At 55.0% G+C, this 26,881-nt stretch overlaps 1 protein-coding gene across 2 annotated transcripts in view; it reads right to left on the minus strand.

The window, feature by feature from the left end:
- The window catches only part of SEZ6 (seizure related 6 homolog), a 48,163-nt gene extending 25,377 nt beyond the window's left edge, over window positions 1-22,786 (minus strand). For both annotated transcript variants that reach the window (XM_018064332.1, XM_018064333.1), the window contains exons 1-3: window positions 22,545-22,786; window positions 988-1,623; window positions 169-302 (exon numbers count right to left, since the gene is read on the minus strand). In XM_018064332.1, the coding sequence (XP_017919821.1) occupies window positions 169-302; window positions 988-1,623; window positions 22,545-22,599 (825 nt within the window). In that variant the 5' untranslated portion in view covers window positions 22,600-22,786. The remainder of the gene's footprint in view (window positions 1-168; window positions 303-987; window positions 1,624-22,544) is intronic.

Below are 26,881 nucleotides of genomic sequence, written 5' to 3' on the forward strand. Positions count from 1 at the left end.
ACAGGGCAGAATCCAACCACAGTTTAGGCCCATCACCTGACCCTGCTCCTAGGCCCCTTCTCCCACTGATGACCTGGCACATCCCCACCTCCCCCCAGTAACCAGCACCTTTCTGGAAAGATAAGACACTAGCCCCAGTTTTTCCTCTGCCAGATCCAGGTCACTCACCTTGATTTCCACACCGTAGCCAGGGTAGACGGAGATGTAGTAGAAACAGTCCAGGCCGACATCAGGGGGTGAGTTGGAGGCTGGGGGGGAGTCCAGAGAGCCCTCTGGGCCTGAGAAATTCCAGCTGCAAGGGCCTGGAAGGCAGGGGGAGACAAGCTAAACTTAGCTCGGGCAATTTGGGTACTGCCCCATGTGTATGTGTGTGTATGCGTGTCTGGTATGTGATGACACTCACCCTTTGGGAGTTCTATTACCCTGTTGAAAGCAGAGTACCACCTTCTCCTGAGCACCTACTGTGTGCAATCTTATCTCAGTTCTTACAGTGACCCAGTGAGGTGGGTCTTCTTATTGCCATTTTACAGAAGAGGCTCAGGGAGGTTAGATAAAATCCCTAAGGTCTGGTGTGCATGCAAAGTCACTTCAGTCGTGTCTGAGTCTTTGAGACCCTAGGGACTGCAGCCCATCAGGCTCCTCTGTCCATGGGGTTCTCCAGGCAAGAGTACTGGAGTGGGTTGCCGTGCCCGTCTCCAGGGGATCTTCCCGATCCAGGGATCGAACCCACATCTCTTGCATCTCTTGCACTGGCAGGTGGGCTCTTTACCATTAGTGCCACCTGGGAAGCCCCAAGGTCTGGGGTAGTTGCTTTCAGTCAGGATTTGAACCTGGGTCTGGTTCCAGTCCACATGCTCCCTGTGGGTTGGCCCTTGGTGCCAAAGGGCAAGGCAGGCCAGCACAGAGACACAGAGAGAGGAATCCGGAGGGCCCCCAGCTTCCCCATCCCCATCTCTAGATGGGGATCTGAGCCAGCAAGTAACTGACCTGGTGGCTGGACTGTGGTGACGGTGGTGGTAATGATGGTGCTGGTGGTGGTGGTCTCCTCATCGTCCCCTGAAGCCGTGGAGGTGGCGACGGTCCCCTCCATCCCTAGCCCTGTGGTCTGGGACACGACCCCTGGAGCCCAGGGCCTGCCTATGTCTCCAGGACCCTCTGGGGTTGGAGTCCATGCTCCACTAGGGGGTGTGGTATTGGGCCTCTCCCCTGGGCCTGGGGTGGGCACTGCCATGCTGGGCCCTGGAGGTAGGGCAGCTGTGATACGAAGTGCAGGGGGCTCTGACTCCAGGCTCCAGGGTCCTTCCCTGGACTGGGGTTGAGTAGGTGCTGCCGCCATGACTGGAGAGGGGCTGGTGAAGACGGGGCGGTTGTCCTGGTTGGCCAGGCGGGGCAGGGGACTCGCTGTAGGTGGGTCAGGCCTCAGCTCGCCCTTCTCCAGCCCCTCTTGTAGGAATTCCTCCAGCAGGGGGTGGTGGTTAAGCAGCTTCAGGGTAGGGGCCGTTGTGACGAAGTGGACGCCTGGTGCTGGCTGCTCAGGTGTAGGGGCCGCTGTCAACTCTCCATCCGTCTCCTCCAGGCCTGGGGCCTGCCCTTCCCGCTCCGTGGGGGCCTCCAAAGAGAGTCCTGAAATGATAACAAATTCTCAGAGATTCTCCTCCTGCCCCACAGTGAGCAGCAGCACACCCAGTCCAGGCAGTGGGAGACCCATCTTTCTTTTGACCGAGAGCCTTGGGGAACGTCCGCATGGCTGAGAATCATGGAGCTATCGAGTTTGAGAGCTGAAAGTGAGATGATAACATGCACTTCAAGGATGGCACATGAGAGGTCTCTTGCCCCCACCAACACCAGAGGCGGCCATTACTAACCTGCTGCTGCTGACAAGTGCTCGGTTGTGTCTGACTCTTTGCAACCCCCATGCACTGTGGCTTGCCAGGCTCCTCTGTCCCACGGGATTTCCCAGGAAAGAATACTGGAGTGGGTAGCCATTTCCTTCTCCAGGGGATCTTCCCAGCTCAGGGATCGAACCCAGGTCTCTTGGGGCTGCTGCATTGGCAGGCAGATGCTTTACCCGTAGCACCACCTGGAAGGCTAATCAGTCATTGCACTATTTCTTGGTTGTTCTCAGATTCGGCCTCAGAATCCTTCTTAACACAGCACTCTAGGTAGCCGTGCCTGACACCTCAGACGCACATGTTGAACAAATATTTCCAATCCCTAATGTAGTTCAAAGGCCTGCTTTTACTGATGAGGAAACAAGGTCAAAGAAAGGAAATGACTTGCTCGAAGTCAACCACCAGTCAACTGAAGGTCAGAGATGACACCCTTAGCAAGAGTGCAGTCACCGTGACTTTTCTGCCTGAGATTACAGGGCCTTGCGTTCAAGCTCACTTTCTATTCTCAATGAAATTGCTGGTCATTAGTCTCAGGAATTACTTCACATATTTGGGATTTTATTTTAGACTCCTTCATGGATTCATGATGACTTTTTTGTTAGGGTCCCATTACGCCTTATTTTTCTCACTTTCCATAAAATCATTTCTTTTGTCTCTCTCGCTCTTTTTTGCCCACCAAGAACAGGAATATGAATAGAGTAAGAGAAGCTAAACTCTGGAGTGAGGCAGATATAACTTCAAATTTGTCACCATGGGACTGTGTGACCTTGGGCAAATAAACTCTCTGAACCTAATTTTTCTCATCTGTAAGATGGGGTTTCTTTTATAGGATTAACTGAGATAATATTGCTTCCCTTTCCCATTTGCTATGTCTTTCTGAATTCTCTTTATCTTTTTCTTTTGACACAAGCCAGGATCCATCTAGGGGGGTCTAAAGTAGGGTCACCTGCCTGTTACCCCCAATCCATGGCAGACATTGTTAACCAATGTTGATTGTTTCTTGCTGAGGCCACATGGGACTTCAGAATCCTTCTCAACACCGTTATGCAGGCAGCCACTACCAATTGATTAGATAGGCTATGGAAGAAGAAACATGTTTGTTGTTCCTCATCTGAGGTTGCTACACTATTGATTGTATTGACTTATTTGACCACATCATAGCTGGAGAAATGCTGCATATTCTAACTGTGGCCCACCAGGCTCCCCAGATCCTAGACTGTCAGAAAAAAAGGTCAATGGATGCTGGCTCCAGATACACCTCACATAGAATTTTGCCAGTTTCAAGAAGGCTGGGAAGATATTCTGATTTGAACAACTCTCAAAATGGCTGCATGAGGACTCAAAGGGAAACACAGCCAGGGTGAGATAACAGAGTCGGCAAGAAGGTTGGTTCCTCTGCACATCCGATGGTGGGGCTGTCATTCCACACCCGCCCCGTGGATTGGCAGGCCCGAGGATACAGCAGATGGCCTACATTCTGTTCGGGAGACCATGGCAGCTCTGATGTGTTAGACACTTGGGAGGAGGGAGGAAACTGGGGTGGGGGAGGTGGCTGCAGGTCAGAGGGCTCTCTGCTGCTCTGGGTCAGAGGGGTCTGGGGGCCCAAAGCCTTGAGAAAGCAGGACGAGCCCCTATTTCTCAGGACGCTCACTAAAACAGCCCATCTGTGCCTTGGCATTCTGTACCAGACACTGAACGCGGTGCCCAAACTAGATACGCAGCCAGGCCCACACCCCCTGGAGCAGATGGTCCGCCGGTGTCCTGTGTCTTTCATCTGAGTCTGTGGTGGAGGGTCCAGGGAGTGCCTGTGACCTGCCAGGACAGGACTACTCTCTGCCCAGCCCCCAGATGTCACACTGTCTTTGCCAGGTGACCTGAGACTAATCTTAGCATGTCATAGGGAAGAAGAGCCTTTCTCATCACATGGACTGGAGCCTTAGGGTTCCGGTGTCCCTTTCCAGGGTGGCCCAGGAAGAGATGAGTCTCCCAGGGCGGGCGCCTGCAGGAATCTTCACTGGGAGAGGGAATGCCTCTGTCTCAGAAAGGGGCCAGAGTGGGCACGGCTCCTCCCGCCGGCTGCCAGGTGGGTGCTGGGCAATGGAGCAGAGCTAATGGGCACCTCCCGTCACTGTCGATTGCACTGATTGTGTTATCTGGGGGGACTGAGCACTTGGTTAAATGGAATGGAGATAGCATATCAAACGAGCAAATTGATTCCACAATCAGCTGCCGCTTGGTCCCTGAGGGTGCTCCCCACTGTCAGAGAGGGTAGGGTAATCTGTGGGAGACAAGCCATTTCTACGGAGAGGGCGTCTCCAGACACTCTGGTTGATTCTGATGGAAGCCTCTGGCCCTGTGACCTCCCTCGCCAGGTTCCTGGGGTTCTCTCTGCCTGGGCTGAGATCAAAGGTATAGAGGCTGACAAAGAGGGTGTGATATAGGGGAGGTGTGTGTTAACTGCTCAGTCATGTCTGACTCTTTGCAACCCCATGGACTACGGCTCCTCTGGCCATGGGATTTTCCCGACAAGAATACTGGAGTGGGTTACCAGGTGTCGGGGGCCAAATGCCCAGTGTCTTCAGGTACCTTAATGTGTACCAGACACTGAGTCAGGCCATCCCCAGATCCTGGATTATGTGACACTACCAGACTGTGAGGTGAGACTCTTATTTCCACATTACTGGAAAAGAACTGGAAGCCTAGAGAGGTAAGGTGACGACCTGCCTGGGGCACAGTGGTGGAGCTGGGATCTGAACCTACCTTGATCTGGTTCAAAAGCCCTAGTCTTTCCAGGACACCAGTCTGCCTCACAGGAGGAGGGGACTGGTGCTCCGCAGCAGAGAGCCCTCTAGCCAGTATAGGAAGCTAAGGCCCAGAGAAAGGACTGGACCTGTCCACAGTCTGATGCAGGTTGGAAGTGGAGCTGGGGCCACAGTTTCTGGCACCTGGGACCTAAGCTGAGTCTGAGCTGAGCTGTGCCCCCAGGAAGCCTTTGGGCTGGGACCCAGGGAGCCCCATTCTGTGCCGGAAGCGCATCTGAGTCTGGAACTCAAAACCGGAAGCCAAGGACACTGCTTCACAGGGAGGGGGCACCGCGTCACACAGGCACCAGGGTTTAAATGTCAGCTCTGCCACTTAAAAGTCAAGGGAGCCCAGGCCAGTCACCGCTGTGTCCTGAGCTAAAAACGGGCACTTTGGACAGGTTTTATGAGAATCTTAATGTTCTAAGTAGCAGGGGTTTCTGGGGGGAAGGGTGGTGGTGGGGATACAGAAGGTGAGGCCACACTCCGAGGGGGGCTGCCCTCTGGGGTTGGGAAAGGCTGGCCGGGAGGAGGCCACCCTCTCCTTCCTGGGGGACCATGTTCCCTGTTGTGTAGCAGTGTGTGCGACCTCAAGGATGTCAGTGTTGCTGTCATCTGTTAAAGGAGGATAATATTGTACCACATGGTGCAAAAGATCGCCGCCTCCAAGGCCGGCATGGAGCTGGGGGACAGTGGCCCGTAGCCATGCAGCCCCCCAGGACCCCCCGGCTGCCCGGTCCACCTGGGGCCTGGACACAGGAATGCACTGCCTGGGCGGCCGCTCCCTCCCCGCGCTCGAGGGCCGGGGCTGGGGAAACCTGCTCCTCTCCCCGCTCCCCGCGGCGGAGGCCCCAGCTTCCCGGCAGCCCCAGCCCTGGTGTGGCCCCGCGCCACCGCCGCCCGGGCCCTCCCCCCGCATTAGCTCTTAAGCTATGCAAATAGACATCGGAGGGAGCCCTGTTTAAAGTATTTAGACGAAATGAAAAAAGGCTTTCATCGGCGCTAATGAGCCATTCAGGATGCCTCCCCGGTGGATTCTCTCCCGCTCCGCCTCCCGGCCCCCCGCCGCCCCCCTGCGGCCCCTCTTGGGATTGGAAGCCCCCTCCTCTCGGCTCCAGCCGGGTCCTCCCAGGGAGAGCCGCCGACCCGTCCCCGTCCTCCCCTGAACCCAGCGAGGTGAAGGTGGAGATGGAGCGGCGGGTGAGGGGTCGCGATGCATCCTCCACCCCCACAGACTGGGATCCAAATGCGGCGGGGTGCTCATCTCTGATTTGGGAAGCCCATAACGACTGGGGACTCTTCATAGCTTCCAGGGGTAGCGTTTTGTCCCTGTCTGACAGATGGGGAAACTGAGGCTCAGTGAGGCCCAGGATGTTGCCAGGGGTCACAGCATGGGTGGGCTGAGGAGCTTGAACCGGTTTGTATGGAGGCAATGGGGGAGGGTGGTAGTCTTTTCTTTTGGCTGCCCCAGACAGCAGGCAGGTTCCCCCACCAAGGGTGGAACCCTCCCCATGCATCGGAAGTGCAGGGTCTTAACCACTGCATCACCAGGGAAGTCCGGGGTAGCGGTCTTCACGCAGTGTAGACCTGGGGCAACTGCTGCGCCAGGCCCAGGTGGGCTGCCTGCTTAGGGCTACTGTTTCCGCAGATCACTCTGCTCCAGACAGAAAAACCTCAGCTTCCAATCCCCCATCTATCTCTCACTAGCAGTGTGACTCGAGCTGGGGGCTGCCCACTGGAGCATTTGCTTCTTCATTTGTGGAGTGGGGTCCTCCTGGTTTGGGGACGGCCAACTAGAGACAGGCCCCTCTGCCACCCTGGCCCCCATCCTCTGCCAGGGCAGGAGGGGCCTGCTGGTCTCAGAGGTCGGCACATGGAGGGGGGCCCCAGAGTCCTCAGACAGGTCAGGCTTGATCCCCACTTGTGGCAGCACCAGCTTTCAGCTGTGGGGAGCATGCCTGCTGGTGGGTACAGGGGAAGTCTAGGGGTTACAGTGGGCAGGGAGCCTGCCCCTTGGGGCTCTGGAGGTTAAGCTGGCCCAGCATAGGGAGAATGAGAATTTAATGGGATCCATTTATTATCCCATAAAAGCTAATGAGTTTATTCTGGAGGTTCCCTGGTCCCTTTCAAGTTTTAATAGGGGATTAGTGAGGGCCTGGCCCCTGCAGACCCCCATTATCCCAGAGCCTGAGGGCAGGAAGAGAGGCCCCCAGAGTAAGAGCACTTGGGCTCCCCCCAGAGCCAGAGCCTGGTATCCACAGTGACAGTGTCACTGGGTCCAGGCCTGCCTCCTGAACTGAGGGCCCCCAGCTAGAAGCTGGCAGGGTCACAGAGGGCCCCTGAGGCCTGAGTCCATGTGCCACTACTGACATAATTACCCCACAGTATTCCTGTGTCTGAGGTAGGTTTTCTGCTGTTGACTTCTTGTATTAACAGGAAAGGCAATATAAACCCAATAGAACAGATGGGGAAACTGAGGCTTACAGCTGGGGTGTGGCTTCTCCAAGATCACCCGAAAGCTATGGCAGAACCAGAATGGATACGTTCTGCCTCCTGTGCTTTGGAGGCAGGCAGTTGTCCTTCCTCGTGCTTATGTGCTAACCAGGCACTCAGCACCTTCACATGTAATCACCTATCCTCCCCAGAGATAGAGCCATTTGAAGCCCAGAATGGTGAAGTAAGCTGTCTAAGGTTGCACAGCCAGTGCGTGGCAAGCCTGGGACTAGGACCCAGAGCTCAGCAGCTCCTCACTCAGCTTTGTCTACTGCTGCCACTGGCCCTCAGCTGTACTTCTTCACTATCTCCCCATTAACTGGCCGCCAGTATCCTAGGCACTCATACTGAGAGCCCTGCAGCTTAGGGTGATGGGAAGGAGGTCCTGGTGGTGTCCTGGAGGGACCATTGTAGGGGTGGACAGTGGTTTGAGTGGAGGAGAAACCCTCCCAGGGAACTCTCTGCCAAAACAGGTGCCTTCCCTCTTCTGCCCCATTTGCTCACTTCTTTGCCTCTTTAAGGGCTTCCTTGGTAGCTCAGAATCTGCCTGCAATGCAGGAGACCCAGGTTCAATTCCTGGGTTGGGAAGATGCCCTGGAGAAGGGAATGGCTACCCACTCCAGTATTCTTTCCTGGAGAATCCCACGGATGGAGGAGCCTTTTGGGCTACAGTCCACGGTGTCGTAAGTAGTTGGCCTTGACCGAGCAACTATCTAAGTCTTTTGTCTCTTTCAACTTTCCCCATCCTACCATACCCAGCTCCCATCCCTCCTGGGCAGCAGGGAGCCACCCCTGCCTGGCCCAGGGGGTGACAACAGCTCTCTCCTCTGATCTCCTGGTGGCACTTCTTGGTGGACCCTCAGCGTGGGTACAACTTGTGCCCATGGCCAAGGATCCAGCACAAGGCACATCTCTCTCCCTTCATCTCTGCTCATAGCTGCTGACCCTGGGGCCAGGCACAGTGCAGGGTGGGCTCAGAGGATGCGGTCTCCAAGCCAGGATTCTGCCTGTCTGCACACTCAGAAGGCTTCCTGCTCCCCAAAGTACTTGGCCCTTGGCCAGCAGGGGTGGGCAGGGGAGGGTGGGGTGTGTCCTGCAGGGAGAAGATGGGCAGTCAGCCCTTGGCAGTGCCCCAGCACAGCCCCAACTGGCACTTGATGAAGAGTCTCTACCAGAGCGAGCTGGTGGCCCTCCAGCCTCAGACTATCCTCCCTTCCTCTACCATTGACCACTGCCCCATCGCACCCTCTTACTATATTCTCTTGGCCAACTTGTGGCAGTTTGGTCAAATCTGAAGTACAGAGATGAATGGGGCACCTCCTCTCGTCTGGGATCCAGGCAAGAAAGTGGCCAGTCCCCAGAATCTGAGCTCTTGTAGCCTCTGTGTACATCTCAGCCCACCCTCATTCATACAGGAAGAAACGGAATCCAGAGAGGTTTCCCAGGTCACACAGCAAAACTGGGGCAGGGCTAGAACTCAAGATGTTGGGGCTCAGAGGGCATCTGGCCCAACTGTTCTGAACAGTGAACCCTCCTCTACTCCTGGGGCCATCTGCCATCTGAGGGTATACCTCCAGTGACAGAAGGTGTGCCAGGAGCAGCTACCACCCCCACTGTACTAGAGTGGGTGGGTAACCCTGGGCTTCATCAGCTCCAGGGCTGGGGTCTTCTTGCCAGATGCAGGGAGTGTGGGTGGATGTAGCAGGAAACAGCCAGGAGTCAGCCCGCCAGTCTTGGTCCTGCCCCTAAGAGGTTAATCCCTCTGCAGAAATCACTCCCCCATTGCAAGCCTCCATTTCCCCATCAATAAAACAGAGAAGGTATCTAAGGGCCCTGCCAGCTCTCACCTTCCAGAATCCAGTGAGCCACAAAGGGCCCCATGAATAAAAATACGGAAGGCTACTGTTTACTGGTGGCTCAGACGGTAAAGAATCTGCCTGCAATGCAAGAGACCTGGGTTCAGTCCCTGGGTTGGAAAGATCCCCTGGAGGAGGGAACAGCTACCCACTCCAGTATTCTTGCCTAGAGAATTCCACAGACAGAGAGGCCTGGTGGGCTACAGTCCACAGGGTCACAAAGAGTCGGACATGACTGAACGACTAACATTTTCACTGTTTACTGAGAATTTATCACACACCTAGCACCATTAGAAGTGCTTTACCAGAATCAACTCATTTAACCTCCCAGAATTACTCTGAGATATGAACTTCCATAGATGAAGAAACAGGGACCCAGGGAAGGGCAATTGTCAAGTTACCAGTTTGGATGTGTCAGATTCAAACGTAGACGCCTTGCAGCCCTGGAGCAGTGCTGGCTAATATAATTTTTCTGATGATGGAAATGTTTTATATCTGCATGTGCAACATGGTAGTCAGTGGCCACACATGGCTAGTGAGCCCTTGAAGTGTGGCTAGTGAGCCCTTGAAGTGTGGCTGGTGAGACTGAGGCACCAAATTTGAAATTCAATTTCATGTTCATGAATTTAAACCGCCACATGTATGTAGTAGCTACCTTGATAGAAAGTGTAGTTCCATCACCTGACCTCTCGACCCCAGCAGTATTCACTTTTCAGAAGGGAAGAGCCTGGCCAGTGTGGGGGTTGGGAGATGGCATTCCAGAGAAGATTGAGTTGGGCTGGTGGTGTCTACCCTCCTCTTTGGGCCTGGGGCCAGGCAGGGAGAGGTGACAAGGAGTCCTGGGACTTCCTTAGGTTTTTCATAAAGGCCTCAAGAGAGGGGCCCGTCAGCCATTCAGTCCATCAAGGAGGGACCGGCACTGCCCGCCCATGATGTCTGCCTCCCAGCCTTGTCTGAGCACTGGTGTTCTGAGAGGTGGGGTGTTCAGTGGGCAATTTGGGGAGCTCAGGCAGAGCCACTGTAGGAGGTCTTCATGGATGGAGGGCAGCCAGGAATGCTTGGCTTCCAGTGATTTGGCCCAAGATGGGCTCAGGGTGTGTGGACATTCTATGACAATGCCCGCTGTGCTGGCCAACCTGCCCCTACCTCCCTGCCCAGTCAGGCACATGGGGGCAGGGAGCCCGGCCTGGCCACACCCCAGGGCTCCTGGGGCAGCCCCAGAGTAGCTGCCTGACCTTGGGACCAGGCAGGGGAGGGCCTCACACTGAGCACCCTCCATGGGTCAGGCAGGACTGCCTAGGGAGCTGTCTTCCACTCAGAGCAGCACCTTTTATGCCTGGAATCAATATTTCACACTTTACATGTGAAGAGACTGGGGCTGAGAGGCAAAGTGATTCATTCTAGTTCACATGGGAGGGAACTGGCAAATAAGGGGTTTGAACTAGGTTTTCCTTCTCCACAGCCTGAGCTTAAGTTTTTACTGCAGAGTTGCTGCTTCACGTGTGATTATGTGGGCCTATGTGTACACCTGAGTGTATGTGCCTGCACGCACGTGCGTGTGTAGTTCCAGACACGCTAACATAAGTCATTTCCACTTGTCCTTGCCTATGGATGCCATACCCTGGAACCCGGCCTCATGGTCCTCAAACCTGGGCAGGCTCTGCCTCCCGGAAGTGATGCCTTTCTCCCCAAGGCAGCTGTGCTCCCTCCTTTTCACTCTGCCACCTTCTTGGAACTCGCCTTGACCCTTCCCAGAGCCCTGTGGCTGGGCCAGCTCCCCAGGCTCTGGGTGTGTGGTGGGGAGAAGGGACAGGGCTCTGGGCTCCCTCCCCGCAGCCCCCTCCCTCCCGTAAGGCTGTGACCAGGGGCTCAGGGTACAGGGAGCTCCCAGCTAACTGCCACGTTCGCCGCTTTCCAATTTAAAATCTAATATGGTCTCGCCACTGCAGAGCTGGGGGCTGGAGAGGTGATTAACGAGGCCTCTGCTGCAGCGTCACCTGCTGTGCTCTACACCTCCCCCTGTGCCCTGTGTTTTCCCTCCTGCCTGCCCGCTGCCCCTGGGGACCTGGGGGTCCTAATCCTGCAGGCTCACAGTTCCTGGTGCCTGGCAGGAGGCATGGGAGTTGGGGGCCTGAGGTGCGGGATTGGGAGAGAACTAGGGGCTGGGCTTGGAGCAGTGGCGGGGGAGCAGGGCTGATGGCCATCCCTGGGCAGGCTGGAAGAAAGAGGAGGAACTCTCTGGGCATCCTTGGGCATCACCTCCCTCACCACCCGGAAGCTGATCAGTCTGCCGAACTCCACTCCATCCTGCCCACTGGCAGGAGTGTGGCCAGGGCAGAGGAGGGACATGGCCCCAAGCTGGGTGCCCAGGTCAGCCCTCCCCCAGCACCAACAGCTCCCACCACCTCCTCAGTGACAGCAGGGATCATATTTCTCTGACTGGAAGCCTTGAAAATGTCAGCTGGGATGAGGAAGGCTGTGAAGGCAGAAAGGCATTCTCCTTGGAGCTGGTACCAGCCCAGTGGTGGAGTTGGGGAACAGGAGGGTTGTTCTAGGAAGGAATGGCCATCCCCTCCGTCCTCTGCCCCCTGCCCAAGTCCAGACATTGGCCAAGGAGAATCCCTCCCAGCCGCTGAGCCCGGCAAGGCACCAGGACCCGAGATCGGGTACCACCCTGGGTCCTAGATCAGCATCTCTGGGTTGCTGCCCCTTCCCAACCCCCTCTGAAGTTCAAAAACTGGCAGGACTGAGGTGGCTCCCAGGTCCTGTGCCCACCTCTGAGCCTGGTAGCCCCAAGATTGTGTGGCCTTTGGTCAGAGAAAGAGACTCACTCTGTGTACCAAGGGTCCAAGTGACCTTGTGACCTTTGCCCTTTGGCTGATTCTGTCAGCTCTATCTGGGAGGAGATGGGTTGAGGGAGTTGGCTGAGCCTAGACCCCCAGCTGCCCTGATCCTCAATGCTGAGGAGGGGTCTCTCTCCCCTGGAGGTCATTAGAGTGTCTGTCCTTAGCTTGGAAAGCTGAGGAGCCTGGTGAGGCCTTGTCAGAGCCGTCTCCAGCATGGGATGTAGCTTTGCCACTGACAGGCTGTGTGACCTTGGGCTTTTCTTGCTCTCTCTGGGTGGGCCTGTTTTGGCTTTCCATGTAGTACTTCGTTCCTGGTTTCCCCTAGGTTCTGTGGGTGGGTGGGTGGCTGAGAGGGTGGAGAGCCCCTCTGCTCTCAGTGCCCAAGTGCAGGGTTGATGGAGCCTCATGGTGGGCAGTGGCAAAGGCGGAGGGGGCCTGGCAGGGCAGGTGACTACGCTCTGTTGACTTGCCCATTTCCTCTGGTTGTTACTGGGCCCCGGTTTCCTCATCTCCAGCACCAGAAGACCTTGTGTGTGGGGGGGGGGTGGAGGGGTAATCTCATCCAGGTATGCTCTCTCCCTTGACTTCCTGCCACTTTGAACCCCATTCTGCCCTTCCAGCTTCTATGGGGGAAACTCTGGGAGTCCTGCCTTACTTCTAAATGTCCTGTGGAAGAGTCCCTGGAGGCCTGGGATCTGCACTTAGAGGCTTGGAGAGGGCAGAGAAAGGGCAGCCTGGGAACTTCTCCCAGTGGCATGGGGCCTAAGCTTCCCCAAGGCATGGCCCCTGCACCTGTGGACCATCCCAGACTCCCCTTGTTTCCATGGGACTCTGAGGCTCCCCATGCTCAGCTTGTCCTCCCCACTTCCCCCAGCAGGCCTGAGTTGGGGACGGGAGGGGTGCAGAGCTGCTGAAAATAGCAGCAGCAGCTCACATCTCCTTGAGGGGTCAGTGGAGCCCAAGACTGGGGAGGTAGAGAGTGGAATGGGCCCTGGGGAGAGGAGAGACCAGCCTGAGCTGAGACCTGCAGTGCCTGCACCCAGGGCCACAGAGTCCTGGGGTATGGGGACAGGAGTGCACAGACATGCAGGGACATATGGATACAGACACCCATAGATGGGCCAGCCGGGGCAAGATGTATACATACACGGCTACCTGCAAATTGGGGCTTCTTCTCCTCCAGACCCCCCGGGAACACCAGCTGGACTCAGCTGTGCAGCCCCTAATCCCTCTGTCTCCTCTCTTGCTCCAACCTTGCTCTGACTTCTTCCAAGGACCCTGCCAGGTGGAGTGTGTGTACGCCTTGAGTTGAGAAGGCTAAGTCCTCTTCCCATGTCCCTGCCAGTCTCCTCTACTTGAGGCCGAGGGCAGTGAAGGACCCAGAAACACCAGGGGTAGCATCAGGAATACAGGTGAAACAGACTAGGCTCAGGGCAGCACCCTGACCTGAACAGCAGGCCTAGACTGGCAGGCAGGGTAGGGGGATGAGCGGGAGATGGCTGGACCCAGAAGATCAAGGCTAGAACTCTGCCAGAAGGTGGGAAGAGCGGAGTGGGCAGTGAAGGAAAGTGGACAAGGGGAGGCTGGACAAGCAGATGCACTGGTGACCTCCGTCAGACAAGCCTTGTTTGGTTCCACCTTTACACCTTTCCCTGGAGATGCCGGGGGCTCTTCTGTCCTCAAAAGAAAGTGAATCCCTCTCTCCCACTTCCTCTAACCAGCCAGAAGATAGGACCTCACAACAGGAGGGAGCCAGCCAGCTGCCCGAGCAGATGTTTCAAATCACTAGCACATCCCCTTGCTGGATATAAATGATATCTCAGAATGTCCATCAGAACAGCAACCCAGGGTGAAGGCCCTTAGAAGTACCCTACCCCCAATGGCTAGTCTCAGCTTCCTAGTCAGGCCTGGGCCAGCTTGTGTTCACTGTCCACTCCTACCTTACAGGCCAGCCCTGGACTCCTCCACTTTCTGATCTGCCCCTCCAGTGACTACCTGGAAATCAGGCCCTCCTGGTGCTGGACAGCTCCGGCTATAGGCATATGCTCCTCTTAAGCAGGGCTTCCAGTTTCCTCCCTGTCACCAACTCCTCTGATTTTCTTTGATCTGGATGCAGTTTTTTGAAAGAGGTGGGACAGGTGCCATGAATTCCTGAGGAAACTGAGACACAGGGGAGTGACATGATTTGCCCCAGGTCACCTAGGTAGTAAGGGCTTCCCTGGTGGCTCAGCCAGTAAAGAATCTGTTATGTAGGAGACCTGCGTTCAGTCCCTGGATAGGGAAGATCCCCTGGAGAAGGGAATGACTACCCTCCTCTAGTACGCTTGCCTGGGAAATCCAATGGACAGAGGAGCCTGGAGGGCTATCATCGACGGGATCACAAAAGAGCTGGACATGACTGAGCACACGCAGCAGCAGCAGCAGCAGCAGCATCTAGCTAGTAGGAGCCAGTATCAGGTTTAAACCCGGGAGTTCTGGCCCTCTGACCAGCTTTCTTCTAGTCACATTCTTCCTTTGGGGCCACCCCCCCTCCAAGGCACAACTTGGCTCTCCACATGGTGCAGTATCCCCCCTTACAGGCTCTGGGGCTCCCTAGGCACCTGCTGGCTGGTGGGACCGGGGCCAGATGCTCAGCAGGTGGCAGCTTGGGGGACAAAGGAGCTGATGCTCAGCTGCTGGGCTGCGAGGGAGGGAGGGAGAAGCTGTGGGGGTGGGGAGGGGAGGAGGGATCGGTGCTGGGAGTGGGAGGGGCTGGGTCTGCTTCTGTGCCTTTAATAAGGAGACAGAATGCAAAGCGGGGTAAAACAGCATGCAAATGAACATCTGTTAGGGGCTGCTCTGTGGTTCAGGCACTTTTCACAGGGGCCCTGCAGTTCTGCCCTTGCAGCCCATGACCAGCTGGAAGGAGAGTCCTGAGGGTAGAGAGAGGAGTCAGTGGGAGGGGAGGAGTGGGTGACTGGGGGAGATGCTGAGGTTTTTGCCAGGGTGCAGGAGTCCAACTGGGCTCCTGGGGACTTCACTGCGGGAAGGGAGAGACCCGTACTTTGGATTATTCTGCAACACTGATGGTTTGGTGGCAGTTTCAGTTCAGTTCAGTTCAGTCATGTCTGACTCTTTGCAACCCCATGGACTGCAGCACACCAGGCCTCCCTATCCATCACCAACTCCCGGAGTTTACTCAAACTCATGTCCATTGAGTCAGTGACACCATTCAACCATCTCATCCTCTGTCATCCCCTTCTCCTCCCATCTTCCATCTTTCCCAGGATCTTTTCAAATGAGTCAGTTCTTCACACCAGGTGGCCAAAGTATTGGAGTTTCAGCATTAGTCCTTCCAATGAACATTCAGGACTGTTTTCCTTTAGGATGAACTGGTTGGATCTCCTTGCTGTCGAAGGGACTCTCAAGAGTCTTCTCCAACACCACAGTTCAAAAGCATTAATTCTTTGGCACTCAACTTTCTTTATAGTCCAAATCTCACATCCATACATGACTACTGGAAAAACCATAGCCTTGACTAGACAGGCCTTTGTTGGCAAAGTAATGTTTCTGCTTTTTAATACGCTGTCTAGGTTGGTCATAACTTTTTGGTGGCAGGAGGGACCCTGTATCTCCTCTGCCTTCTTGGGGGCTTAAAGGGACCCTCAGACCCAGCAGAGATGGGAAGAGTTGTGATGGAGGGCACCAAGTAAGGCCTGGCCCAGGGATCCCAGAGTCTTGCTGGGGCCCTCAAAGACCAAAAAGATGAGCACTCTCACTACAGGTAAGAAACTGAGGCTCAGAAGAGTCCCTGGCTAGGAATCTTTTGTCCTTTTGAAGGTGAGTGGTTGGATGCTGTTTGGCAAATTATTTGTATCGCATTCAATTAAAATCAGAGTCTGTAGTGTAGCTGGTGAGGCAGTCACGGCTGAGCTTGTGAAGATTAAGGGCAAGGATTATGCTGTATTCCTGCCTATTAAAGCACCTGATAGGTGCTGTAAATAGAGAGGTGTTGCATGGAGAGGGGATGGGTGGATGAGGGATGGATAGGCTGAGTTCCTGATATGGGGTAGGTGAGAGAAGAGAGAGAACCCTGTGGGCTGGATGATCAGATAAAGAGGGGGTGGTTGAATTGAAACAAATAGAAGGTTCCAGATATAGCATTCCAGGTATGGGAAAATGGCTACGGGAAAATGGAGAGGTTGGATTGAACAAGGCATGTACAGGGTCTAGGGTTCACTCTCTCTCTGTCTCTCCATTGCCCCTTTCCCACCCACTGATTCCTTCTCATCTCCTGGCAGAGCCCCTTGTCACTACTGGGCCCAGCCAGGACCCCACCCCACCCCCCACCCCCTATCCCTGGCTCCTTTCCACCAGCCTGCCTGCCAGCCAGGCTGCAGACTCTGCAGCCTGAGACCCAGATTGTTGTTAGAGAAGCGGCAGGTTTGTTTACTCCAGAGCCCGCCGAGAAATCTCAACAATCAATGGCCAACAACACTGGCGGCGCAGCGGCATCGATTCTTGCCTCCAAGGGCTGGCAGCCCGGTGGCAGGTAGGCAGGTGGAGGGAAGCTGGGGCAGGCTTGGTGCCCAGTCCTGTCCAAGAGCTGAGATTCAAGGCAAGCTTGGGCCTTCCCCGCCAGGGGCTGGACCTCAGCAGGAGTGGGGATACCGGGTAGGTGGGGCAGCCCAGATTCAGGACAGGAGTGACTGGTACTCTTATTCACTAACTCTCCTAAAAGATCAGAGAGTAAGAGTTACCCAAGGTCACTGGTCTCTGGGCCAAGACTTCAGGGTTCACTTGACCCCCAGTCCTGTGCTCTATCCTGGCCTCCAAGTGTCAGAAAGGGTGTTTTATTCTCCTGCCCTCTAAGGACTGAGCCAGATAAAGTATCCCTAATCTTCAGCTGTAAGGACTGAGGGTAGATGTCAGGAAAATAAGCCACTGTCATCACCAGAAACGTGCTAGAAGAAAGTCAGGGGCCATTTATATCTTGGATCTGTCTGAACATGGGCTTGAACTTGGCTTATAAAATGCAGATAACAGCTTCTACCTCATAGAGGTGATATGAGGACTAAATGAGCTAATGTATATTATATAAAGCACTTAGTACAGTGCCTGGCACATTAGTTGGTAACTAATAAATACTTGCTATTATTGTTGCTACTACTACTATTAATAGGATAGTGATACTCTCCTGGGTTCTCATCTGTTTGTACTGAAGCTTTGCCTTAGGGTGGGGGAGTAGGCACAGTCCTGGCTGCAGCCAGATTTTGCAAAATGGAGAGGCACTTCCAAGTCATTTTATTACTTACTGGCTTTAAGCCCAGGGTAAGTAACTTAATCTCTGAAACTCAGTTTTCCTATCTATAAAGTGGGGATAACTAGTCTCTGGTTTTATTAAATAGAAAAGGCTTAAAAATGAAAGACTTGGCTCCTGAGGGTACTAAGACAGGCCTCATACCCCAAAAAGATGTTCGTGAGATGGATAAATGAATGAACCCCTAGGGATGGATGTTCCCCACGGACAGCTCTTTTAGGAGCTGTGGAAGGTTCATGGACATGAATTGTTGTGGTTCTGGAGGACTCCTTCCCTCCACCTTTTCATTTAAGTGCATGAAAGGCTCAGAGCAGCTCCCAAGGTTTCATATTGGTCCTGCCAAGCTCTGAGAGGGTGTCTGAAGATGAGATGGAAGAGGAAGTGATAAAGACAGATGACATGGGGTTGCCCCTCCCTTATCTCAGTTCTTAAGTTCATGCAGGGCACCCCTCCCAGGCAGCAGAAGTGGTGGGTACATGCTATGGGAAGGAATCAAGAAGCCTAGGCTCTGGGCTTAACTCTGCCATTGCCTACCTGTCCAGGTCAGGAGTTTATTCAATGGGTATTTAACGTCCACCAAGTGCCCCTGGGGACCCGAGCAGTGGTGGTACCAGGGCAGCTGGAGACAGGCTTTAGCCCTCTTAGAATGGCCATCAGAACCCCACCCCCAAGCCACCTCAGGCTGACGGCGTGACAGCTTAATTTGTGGAAGGAAAAAACTAAGTCAAGGCTATAATTTACAGTTGGGATAATTGGCCAACCGTTAGGAAAGGGAAAAAATTCTAACATACAATCTATGTAAAAATAGTGTGCTTGCTACGCAAACTCAGCTTTAGTCCCAGCTGCCATGCACCCAACTCTCCTTTCTAAACAGGCAGCTGACCCTAAACTTCTTCCAGAGAAGAATTCTAGAACTGTCCTGAAATGGAGGGTCTGAGCAGAACATACTTGGCGCCTTCCCTTCTGTGTTCAGTCTTGCTCCTGGAAAGGGGCATCAGGCGCTAGGAGCTTGCGACCCCACAAGGTGGGCAACTTGATGGGGGAAAGCCAGGGGGTGATGGGAGCCCAGAAGACTGCCCCAGCTCAGGCTGAGGGTCTGAGAAACCATAGAGTAGATGCCCCATAAATATATGCTGAAGAACTCCATGAAGGGCCAACTAAGCTGGGACCTGAGGCATGAGGTAGAGTGAGCCAGGTTGGCCCAGGAGAGGAAAAGAATTTCAGGCAGAAGGGACAGCAAGAGCCCAGAAGCTGATGAGAACATGGCTAGTTCCGGGAACTGATTGTCTTGGCTGGGCAAGTTGGCTTCCTGCTGGAAATAGTCTGAAAGGGGCCTTGGAGACCTCCGAGTGTCTGCTCCCCACCTCCCAGCTGCTGACTCTGGCTGGTAGCATTGTCTCCTCAACACCACTCCCCCAGCCACTTACATACAGAGCCTGGCTCTTCTTCCCTGAGAGCAGGCCAGTAAGCTGAAGACCCAGAAATCTGCCCTAATGTGCTTTCAGGCTTGGTGCCCACCAGTTTGGTGCACCCTTAAATTGAACGTTCTGGAAGGTGGAGACCTATAGAGGACAGAGGCATGCCTGAGGCCAGACAGGTAGCCTGAGGCTCTTAACCACCTGAAGTGAGAGGTTCCTTCGCTAAAGTAACCCCTGCCTATAGGCCCTTTTCCACACCCTCTTTCTTATTTGGGGGCTGGGGTACCCAGCTCTGATAGCTCTGCCCAGGTGGAGGCGCAGCATCCCTGAACTGAGCTAGCCTGGCAAATGGGGCCTGCAGAAGTGGGGGCAAGGAGGGGAGGGGAACTGGCAGGCTTGGACACCTAGGTAGGGCTGGGGTGAAGGGAGGGCTTTAAAGAAGCAGGATTTTTAACGTGCCCCCCCACCATTCGGACAGCCATTGGTGGGAGAGGCACAGAAGCTCTAATTAAGCCCAGTTTCTAATTAAACCCAGTCCCTGTGTCTCCTTGATCCCCATTAGCGCCCCATGGTGTCCCCAAGGCATTTTAAGCTGCCACCCTGCTGAGGAAGCTGGGACCGCCGCCAGGGCCTGCCAAGCTTGATGAGCTTGGGCCCATGAGGGGTAAAAAGCCAACCCAGACTTTCCCTCCAGTCCACGGCAGTCTCTGGGCCCTCCAGTCTCCTCAGAAGCCCAGGGGAGTCTCCTGGCTGCCATGTCAACCCCCGGGGCTCTGGGTACAATCTAGACTGTCTCCCACTGAGCCTTGTCCCCGGCACTCTCACAATGTGCCAGGCTGGGCAACAGGGAGAAGGGTTTGGCGCTAGCTTTGGCTTCAGCCCCCAGACTCAGGAATGTACCTTGAGACTCCAGCACCTACCACAGAGTCTGCAGGAAGCAGCAATTACCATTTCAGGTTAAGGCAGCCCTGGTTTGTTAACCCCTTCAGCACTAGGGCTCCTGGAGGCCAGGTTTTCCTTCTCTTCTTGCCTTCCAGACCCCGTTCCCCAGTTCTTGGCACAATGAATGACCCCTACTTCCTGTCCTCTCCCTCACTCCTCCCACCGAACACTCCATCAGAGTTCAGAGATGGGGAGCATCAGGTCCAAGGTCACACAGCCAGTGGAGGGAGCCTCTGCCTCTGGACACCCAAGTCTCACCCCAGTTTCTGCAACTTCCACCTTCACCGTCTCCCCAGGCCACGTTCACACATGCAGAGTTTAATTAACTTTATTGATATTCAGAAATTAGGAGAATGACTAAAGGTAATTGCTCATTAAAAATCATTAAACTGACACAGCAGGCTTGGGCACACGCTGCCCCTCCCAAACCGCTTTCCTCCCACCTCGTGGCAGGATCGCCAGCTACCAACTGCAGGGAGGATTACTGGTGGCTCACGGTGCCCCTCAAGCCTAATGCTGACTGTGCCCCCGCGGCTGCAGAGGGAGCAGAGAGCTGAGCCCATGGGGTTGAGCTTGGCCCAGCACCATCTTGCTGTGCCCCTCTAGGTCTCCACCTCTCCCATCTCCCGCCGCTTATGGGTCACTTCTGGCTGCATCTGTGTCTCTCTGCCTAAACGTGAGCAAAGCTCTGAGGCTCCCCTCTCGAGTCCACGAGACTGAGGGATGCAACATTCAGGCCGCAAACGCTCACAGCCTGAGGCCCTTACTGCTTGGGGCCTCCTTCTCATGGCTGAAGCCCCCAGGAGTCCTGAGATGGCCCAGTGCATTGTCTCTCAGTGAGACCACTCAGTACCCCAGGGACTGGGACCCTGCAGCCCTGCTGGGAGGAAGAGGTGCACCATGGCTGGCCCAGGTCCAGGCCTTCTCTCCTCATGCCTGGCATTGCTGGGCTGCTTCCTCTTCTCCTTTGGGGGGTGGGTATAAACAAAGATCTTTCCAAGCAGGCAGACCCCTATTCCACATACCACTTGGGGGAGAAGTCTCTTGGGCACTGGAGAGGTCCAGAGGGTCAGGGAGGGACACTGGCTGGAGACACATAGACTCTCGGCCACAGAGTGAACCGGTTCTTCTCCATGCTCACACCCATGACCCCCCAGCAAGGCCCCGCCAGGCTCCCGGACACCCCAGCCATCCTCCTGGAGACCCGCAGTCTCACTCTAGCCCTGCAGGGAACTCTCTGGCAGAGGCTGCATCGCACACTAGCGGCCTTCCACACTCCTCACACCCACTCACTGCTGAGCCCTCATGCAACATCCAGACCTTCTGAAGCACAGACACACTTGGACCTACTGCTCCAGACACTCTGGGCCCTGACTACATTCACAGCAGCCCCACACACCCTCACGGGAGCCTTTGGACTATAGATTAGGAGGCACACACAGGCTCTGCAACCCAAGGGAGCTGTCCAGCGCAAGAATGTGGCCCAATCTCAAGATGTGTCCCAAACTCCCAGGGACATTTTCCGACAGCTGGGCCAGGATGCAAGCTTCTCTCCCTTCTCCTTGCCCCATCGCAGCAGGGCGTTCGGGACTTTTTCCCTCTCCCTCAACGGGAACACATAGTACTGAATTCCTGGAATCACAAAAGAACCCGGGAAAGGCCACCGGCCGCCAGGGAGCAGAGCGAGCATACCTGGCTGTGTGCTACTAGAACTAGAGGCTCAGAGAGAGGTTTCCATGTCTCTGAGGACACAGAGCAAAGAAAACTGCGGTCCAGGAGCCCAATCTGGCCCCATCTCCACTGTGCTGAGCTCCATCGAGGCCCGGGAAGGTGGAATGATGAGGTTAGAAACTCCCACCTTCTTCCTCCTCTGCATCATGCCCTACTAACCACATGCCTAAGGGATGGCGGGTCCCAATGCCAAGCAAGATTTCAGCGATCTCGCCAGCCGACTGGCTGCAGTGGAAGAAAGAAGTGGGTGCCCGCAGTTTTGATGAGTGTTTGTTTGAGCCAGGGCAGGTTGCATGGAGACAGACTCAGAAACCTTCCTTCCTCAAGGCACAGAACCCCTCATTGTCTCCCTAACATTCCCTTGCTGCCCACTTCATGGCCAAGCTTCCCTCGACCCAGGACTGATGAAGTTGGAGCCCTGACTGCAAGTGGGGGACGGAGGAAGGACCTCAGGGTGGGGTGCCAGTCCTCCCGCGAAGAGTCTTCGGCCATGGTGTGGGTGGGGGCCCGAGCAGGACGGCAGGCCGGGAGGGAGGAAGAGCTCTGGGGGTGTGCAAGGGTGGAAGGTGCAAGGAAAGGGCTCCGAGGAGGACGGAGTTTTTATCCCAAGACTTCAGCTGTTGCAGCCCAAGGCAGAGCAAGGAGCCAGATAGGGGTCCCCGGGCCCCTCGAGTTTCTCCCTGGAATGGTACTCTTAAATTCCGACCTCTACGTGGCAGCGCCAAGGCGGAGAGAGGTGGGCGAAGTCCCAATTTCGGGTCCCGCCGCCATCTGGCCCCGTCCCTCCGCTGTGAGGCCCCAGAACCGGCGGCAAAGTCGAACGAAGTTTGGCGGGCGACAAGGGAGGCGGGACTGCGGGCAGCCAGCGGGACCGTCCCGACTCACTGCCCTGTGTCTTTCTCCCCCCGGCACGCGCGCCTCAAAGCTCCTAGACGCCCGGGGAGTGTGGAGAGGTAGCGCGCGGGTGAACGCGTGAGTGTGTGCGGGGAGGGGGTGGCGTGATGAATTGCAGCTGAGAAATCCCATTAGATCCGGAGAGATGATTAAAGGCGAGGTCTCGGGCGGGTGCGAATGGCGGGAGCAGCGGCAGCTTCCCGCCCCGCGGAGCCCGCGCCCCGCCCGGCTTGGCCGGCGCGGGGGTCAGAGCAGCCGGCGGAGCGCGGTGCCCGGGCTGGGCAGCCAGATACGCGGAGCTGAGCTCGGGGACAATCTTCTCTTCCCACCCCCGGGACCCTGCCCCTGCCGCCGGACGCCGGGGTCCCTTACCGTGAGCCAGGAGCGCCAACAGCGAGGGCAGGAGCAGTAGGGCTGCCGGGCGCATGGTGCCGGTGGCGGCCGCGCCCCAGATTGGGGCAGCGACGGGAGGGCTGGGAGCTCAGCTGGGCTCGGGCGCGGGGGACAGTGCCGGGTCCGACCCGGGAAGAGGGAGCGTGGCTGCCGCCGCCGCCGCCGCCAGCGCCTGACAGAATCAGCACCACGGCCAGCGCCTGGCGTCGGCGCCGGGGATCGCCGCGCGGGGCTGGGGGCGGGGGCGCGGGAGGAGCGGCTTACCGTAAAGTCTCAAGCAAAGGCGCAGAAGACCCAGCGGCGGGAGGACAGCCTCCCTGCGCCGCCGCCAGCTCTGAGGAAGGACTTCCCTGCTAACGTGGGCACACGGCTCCCGCCTTTCCCAGCTGCCCACGCCCAGCCAAGTCTGCCGCCCTCTCTCTCATTAGCAGCCTACCGAGGAGGTGGGGTTCTAACCTGATGTCTCCGTGAGAGAGCCACCCTGTCACCATCTCTCCCCACCCCATCCTGGTACCTGAGGGCGCCAAGGGTGACCTGGGAAGGCGTTCGCGAATGAGGCAGCTGGCGAGGCCCGCGTGCCCTTGTGGCAGCTCCGTCCTGAGCCTATAATGAAGATGGCTTTTGAACGTACAAAGGACAATAAATTATTACTTTGCGCTCAATAAATGCCAGGGCTCCAGGCAGCTGCATCAGCAGCAAACTGTGCTCACAGAAAAGCTTAATTATCCTGATATTATAGTTAAAAGCCAGTAGTACTCGTGTCCTGGGAAGACATTCTACACTTGGCAGGAGCTAACTTGGCCAAATTGTGGGCAAGTGAAGGTAGTATCCTGGGTCTGCATGTGACCCTGAATCTCCAGGACCCTGCCTTGGCCCCCCTACAGGAGCAAAGAAACCACAGTGCTAGCCAGTGAGAGCAGACCCTTCACATCTACCCCTGCAGGTTCCTGGAACTGGTGGAGAAAATGGGATAGGCATGGGGGGGGGGGTGGGTGGCGGTGGAGTGTGAGGGCATTTCCCTAGGATTATTTTAGATAGAGGCTTGAAGGAAGGCCAGGGGGGTAGCCAGGAAAGTGGTACCATTCAAGGACATGGAAGAACAAGCTTTGAAGGCTCTGCTTAGACTGAGGAGCCCCAGTGAGTCACAAAACAGCAAAGGGGGCAATCAGATTCCTGAGGCAGATGTTTAGATCCAGAGGTTTTTCTGGCTCCAAGGATGAGCTCACTGGAAGAGCCTCAATGGACAAATGGGACATCATCCTGTGACCGATGTTATTCTCCTTGTAGAGGAAGAAGAGGGCTGAACTTCCTGCGGCTCCCAGGGAGAATAGCTTTCTGTTTAGGTCTTTGCACATGAACTTGGCTCCTCTCCAAAGCATCCAGACCCCAGTCATTTTCCAATGCCCTTCCTTATCTCATCCTGGAAGCAGGTGGCAAGACTTCCGCTCTGAAGTCATTCCTCAGAGTCTTTTGGTCCTTACTACTTTCACAATTTTTCAGCTCTACTTCTCAGATTCTCTCTAGATTCTCTTGCTGTGGGCTCTGAGGAGTTACCTTGATGGCTGTAAAGAAGCCTAGACAACAGGCAGGTGGCATGTAGAATTATCTGGGGGTATCACTGGGAGAAGATTTCTGGACAATCATTTCAAGAAGCTGAGAAAAAAGAGGGCAGTAGCAGATGGATGGCAGAAGGGAGGGGACTTGACAAAAGAATCAGAGGTAAGGAGAGGAAGCCAGGAAAGAAGATGCAGAGGGGAGGGAGGAAGAGAGCTGCCAACAGAGGATGGAGGTAGAAGGTTTTGCGGCTCAGGAGAGGAAATACTGGCAAATGGCAAGAGATTCCTCCTTGAAGTTATTTCTGAGCTCCTCCTTGATTCTTTGGCTCCTCTGAACTACATAACTTGGGCAGAGGAGGGTGAATCATGACCCAGGGATGAACCTTGTGTGCCAGGATGATTCATGCGAATTTGGAGGCTGGTGGAAGCTGGGCTCCTTGATAAGCTGGGCAATACTCACAAAAAGGAGGAGCTTAGGAACCTGTCACATCATGGTTTTTATTGCCTGAACTAACCGCATAGGAGGGGGTGGGGGTTGTCCAATAAAGACTACAAGTCCCAGAATTCATCATCCTGCCCTGAGCTCAGAGGATGGGTTTGCATCATGGGGAAAATATGCACCTAGGTTGTCTGCCCCTCTCTCCTAAAGATGGTCAATGTGGGCTCTCTGCCATGGGCTCCTAGCTAGGTTGAGGCAGAGATTGCACCAAATTGGGAAGCAGTAGAGTTTCTGTCAACACCTATCTCATGCACTTCAAGGGGCTCATTCTGCCCAGATCTTAGCATCACCCACAAATTAAGTACAATAAGATGCCCTAGGGAACACTGAGCTCTATGCTACAGATTTACAATGCGCTCAAGTCGTATATGCATTTGAAAGTGGCAGCCTGGGGAGACTTGCAAGGCTCCCTTTACTGGTCTTGTTTCTCCTCTTTGCTTTGTGCCCCCCACCTGATTGTTACCCCAGAGGGTCTTGGACCTCCTTGTCTATGTAATTGCTTGCTTAATTGTTTTCTGTACTAGTCGTCAACTCTTTGAAGGCACAGAACATGTCTATCTCTTCCACTCCCAACCTTACTGGTGCCCCACATATAGTAGATGCTTAATAAATATTTGTGAATAAATGATGGCATGCCCATGGCATATCATTGGTGCTAAATTCATGCTGTGAGATAATGGAGAAGGGGACAATTGCTTTTGGGGGTGAAGGGAGGTCGCTGAGAGCTTCACATAGGAGATGGGTTGACTGAAATCAGCCTTTTTTTGGTTGATAATTTTTTAAAAAGCATTGTTTTTTAAAAATTTATTGACTTTGCTGGGTCTTGGTTGAGATAAGCGGGATCTTTGATCTTCATTGCAGTATGCAGAATCTAGTTGCAGCATGTGGGATCTAGTTCCCTGACCAGCGATCAAGCCTGGGCCCTCTGCATTGGGAGCATGGAGTCTTAGCCACTGAACCACCAGGGAAGTCCCGTGAAATTAGCCTTAATTATGCCTGAGGTTTCAGGGGAGAGGAAGAAGGAGGGCATCCAGAGTGGAGGGAGTGACTTATGCAAATACGAGGTGGTGGGAAATGCAAGATGATCTGGGGTCAGTGAGAAGACTGGTTCTGGTGGGGCAGGGAGTGTCTGTAGGGACACAGGAGGAAGTGTTGGAGCAGGTGGGGGCCAGGCTTTGTGGTCGTCTGAGTCATAGGACATCCTCAGTGGCAATACTGCAAAGGATTATGCCATCACAAAGATATTTACACCAAAACCAGAGAATCTGAAATTCTTAAGGTGGGTTTTCAATGACCAAGGCCAGTGATAGGAACTGAGGGGTTCACTGCTCACTCAGACGGTGGGGGAAGGGATCTGAGTTACAGCTGCTGCATTAGGACTGGGAACTAGAGAGGGGCTTTCCAACCTCAGGGACCCTCCTAGCCTCTGGCCAGAGAGTGCCAGACATCCAGCACAGCCCCCTGGAGAAGCCAGCCTCACTTCCCCACTTCCAAACAGCCCATCAGTTTGTGGCATCACGGGCACATTGGTGACTTATTTTGAAGTGCCTGGATGACATTTCCTTTCTGAGTGAGAGAAGAAGAAAATTAGTCTTCAAGACAGCTTTCAAACCAAAACTACATCTTGTGGAGCCAACTAGGTTTTGAAGTTTCAGGGAAGCAGGGGCAGGGGCTACCACCTCTGTCCAGAGACTCCTGGGGCACAGGGAAGCCTGCTCACCTCAACCCACTCCCTCAGGTGTGTTTCCAAGACCCTGCAGCATCCGGAACAGTCTGGGATGCCATGGCTCCCACCAAGCTTCCCTTTGTACACGCCTGCTCCGTTGCTGAGTTGTGACTGACTCTGCGAACCTATGGACTATAGCCCACCAGGTTCCTTTGTCCATGGGATTTCCCAGGCAAGAATGCTGGAGTGGGTTGCCACTTCCTTCTCCAGAGGATCTTCCCAACCCAGGGATGGATCCTCATCGCCTGCATTGGCAGGCAGATTTTTTACCACTGAGCCACTAGGGAAGACCCAGCCAGGCTTCCCAGAGAATCCAAAATCAACCCTTTGAATTTAGGGGCAGGAGGAGGGCCCTGCTCTCATAAATGGGAGTTCTGACTCCTCAGCATTTGCTCCTGCTCTGGGAGGAGGACCAGATCAACCCTAGCAAGAGCCCAGGTGGGGGGAGACAGCAGCAGAAAAGGGTCTGATGTGAGCTGCTTTCCATCTCTGGACTGAGGCCTCCAGCCTGCCCACCACCCCCAGCCAAGGTCTT

This window comes from Capra hircus, chromosome 19 (assembly GCF_001704415.2).
Source record: "Capra hircus breed San Clemente chromosome 19, ASM170441v1, whole genome shotgun sequence".
Lineage (NCBI taxonomy): Eukaryota > Metazoa > Chordata > Mammalia > Artiodactyla > Bovidae > Capra > Capra hircus.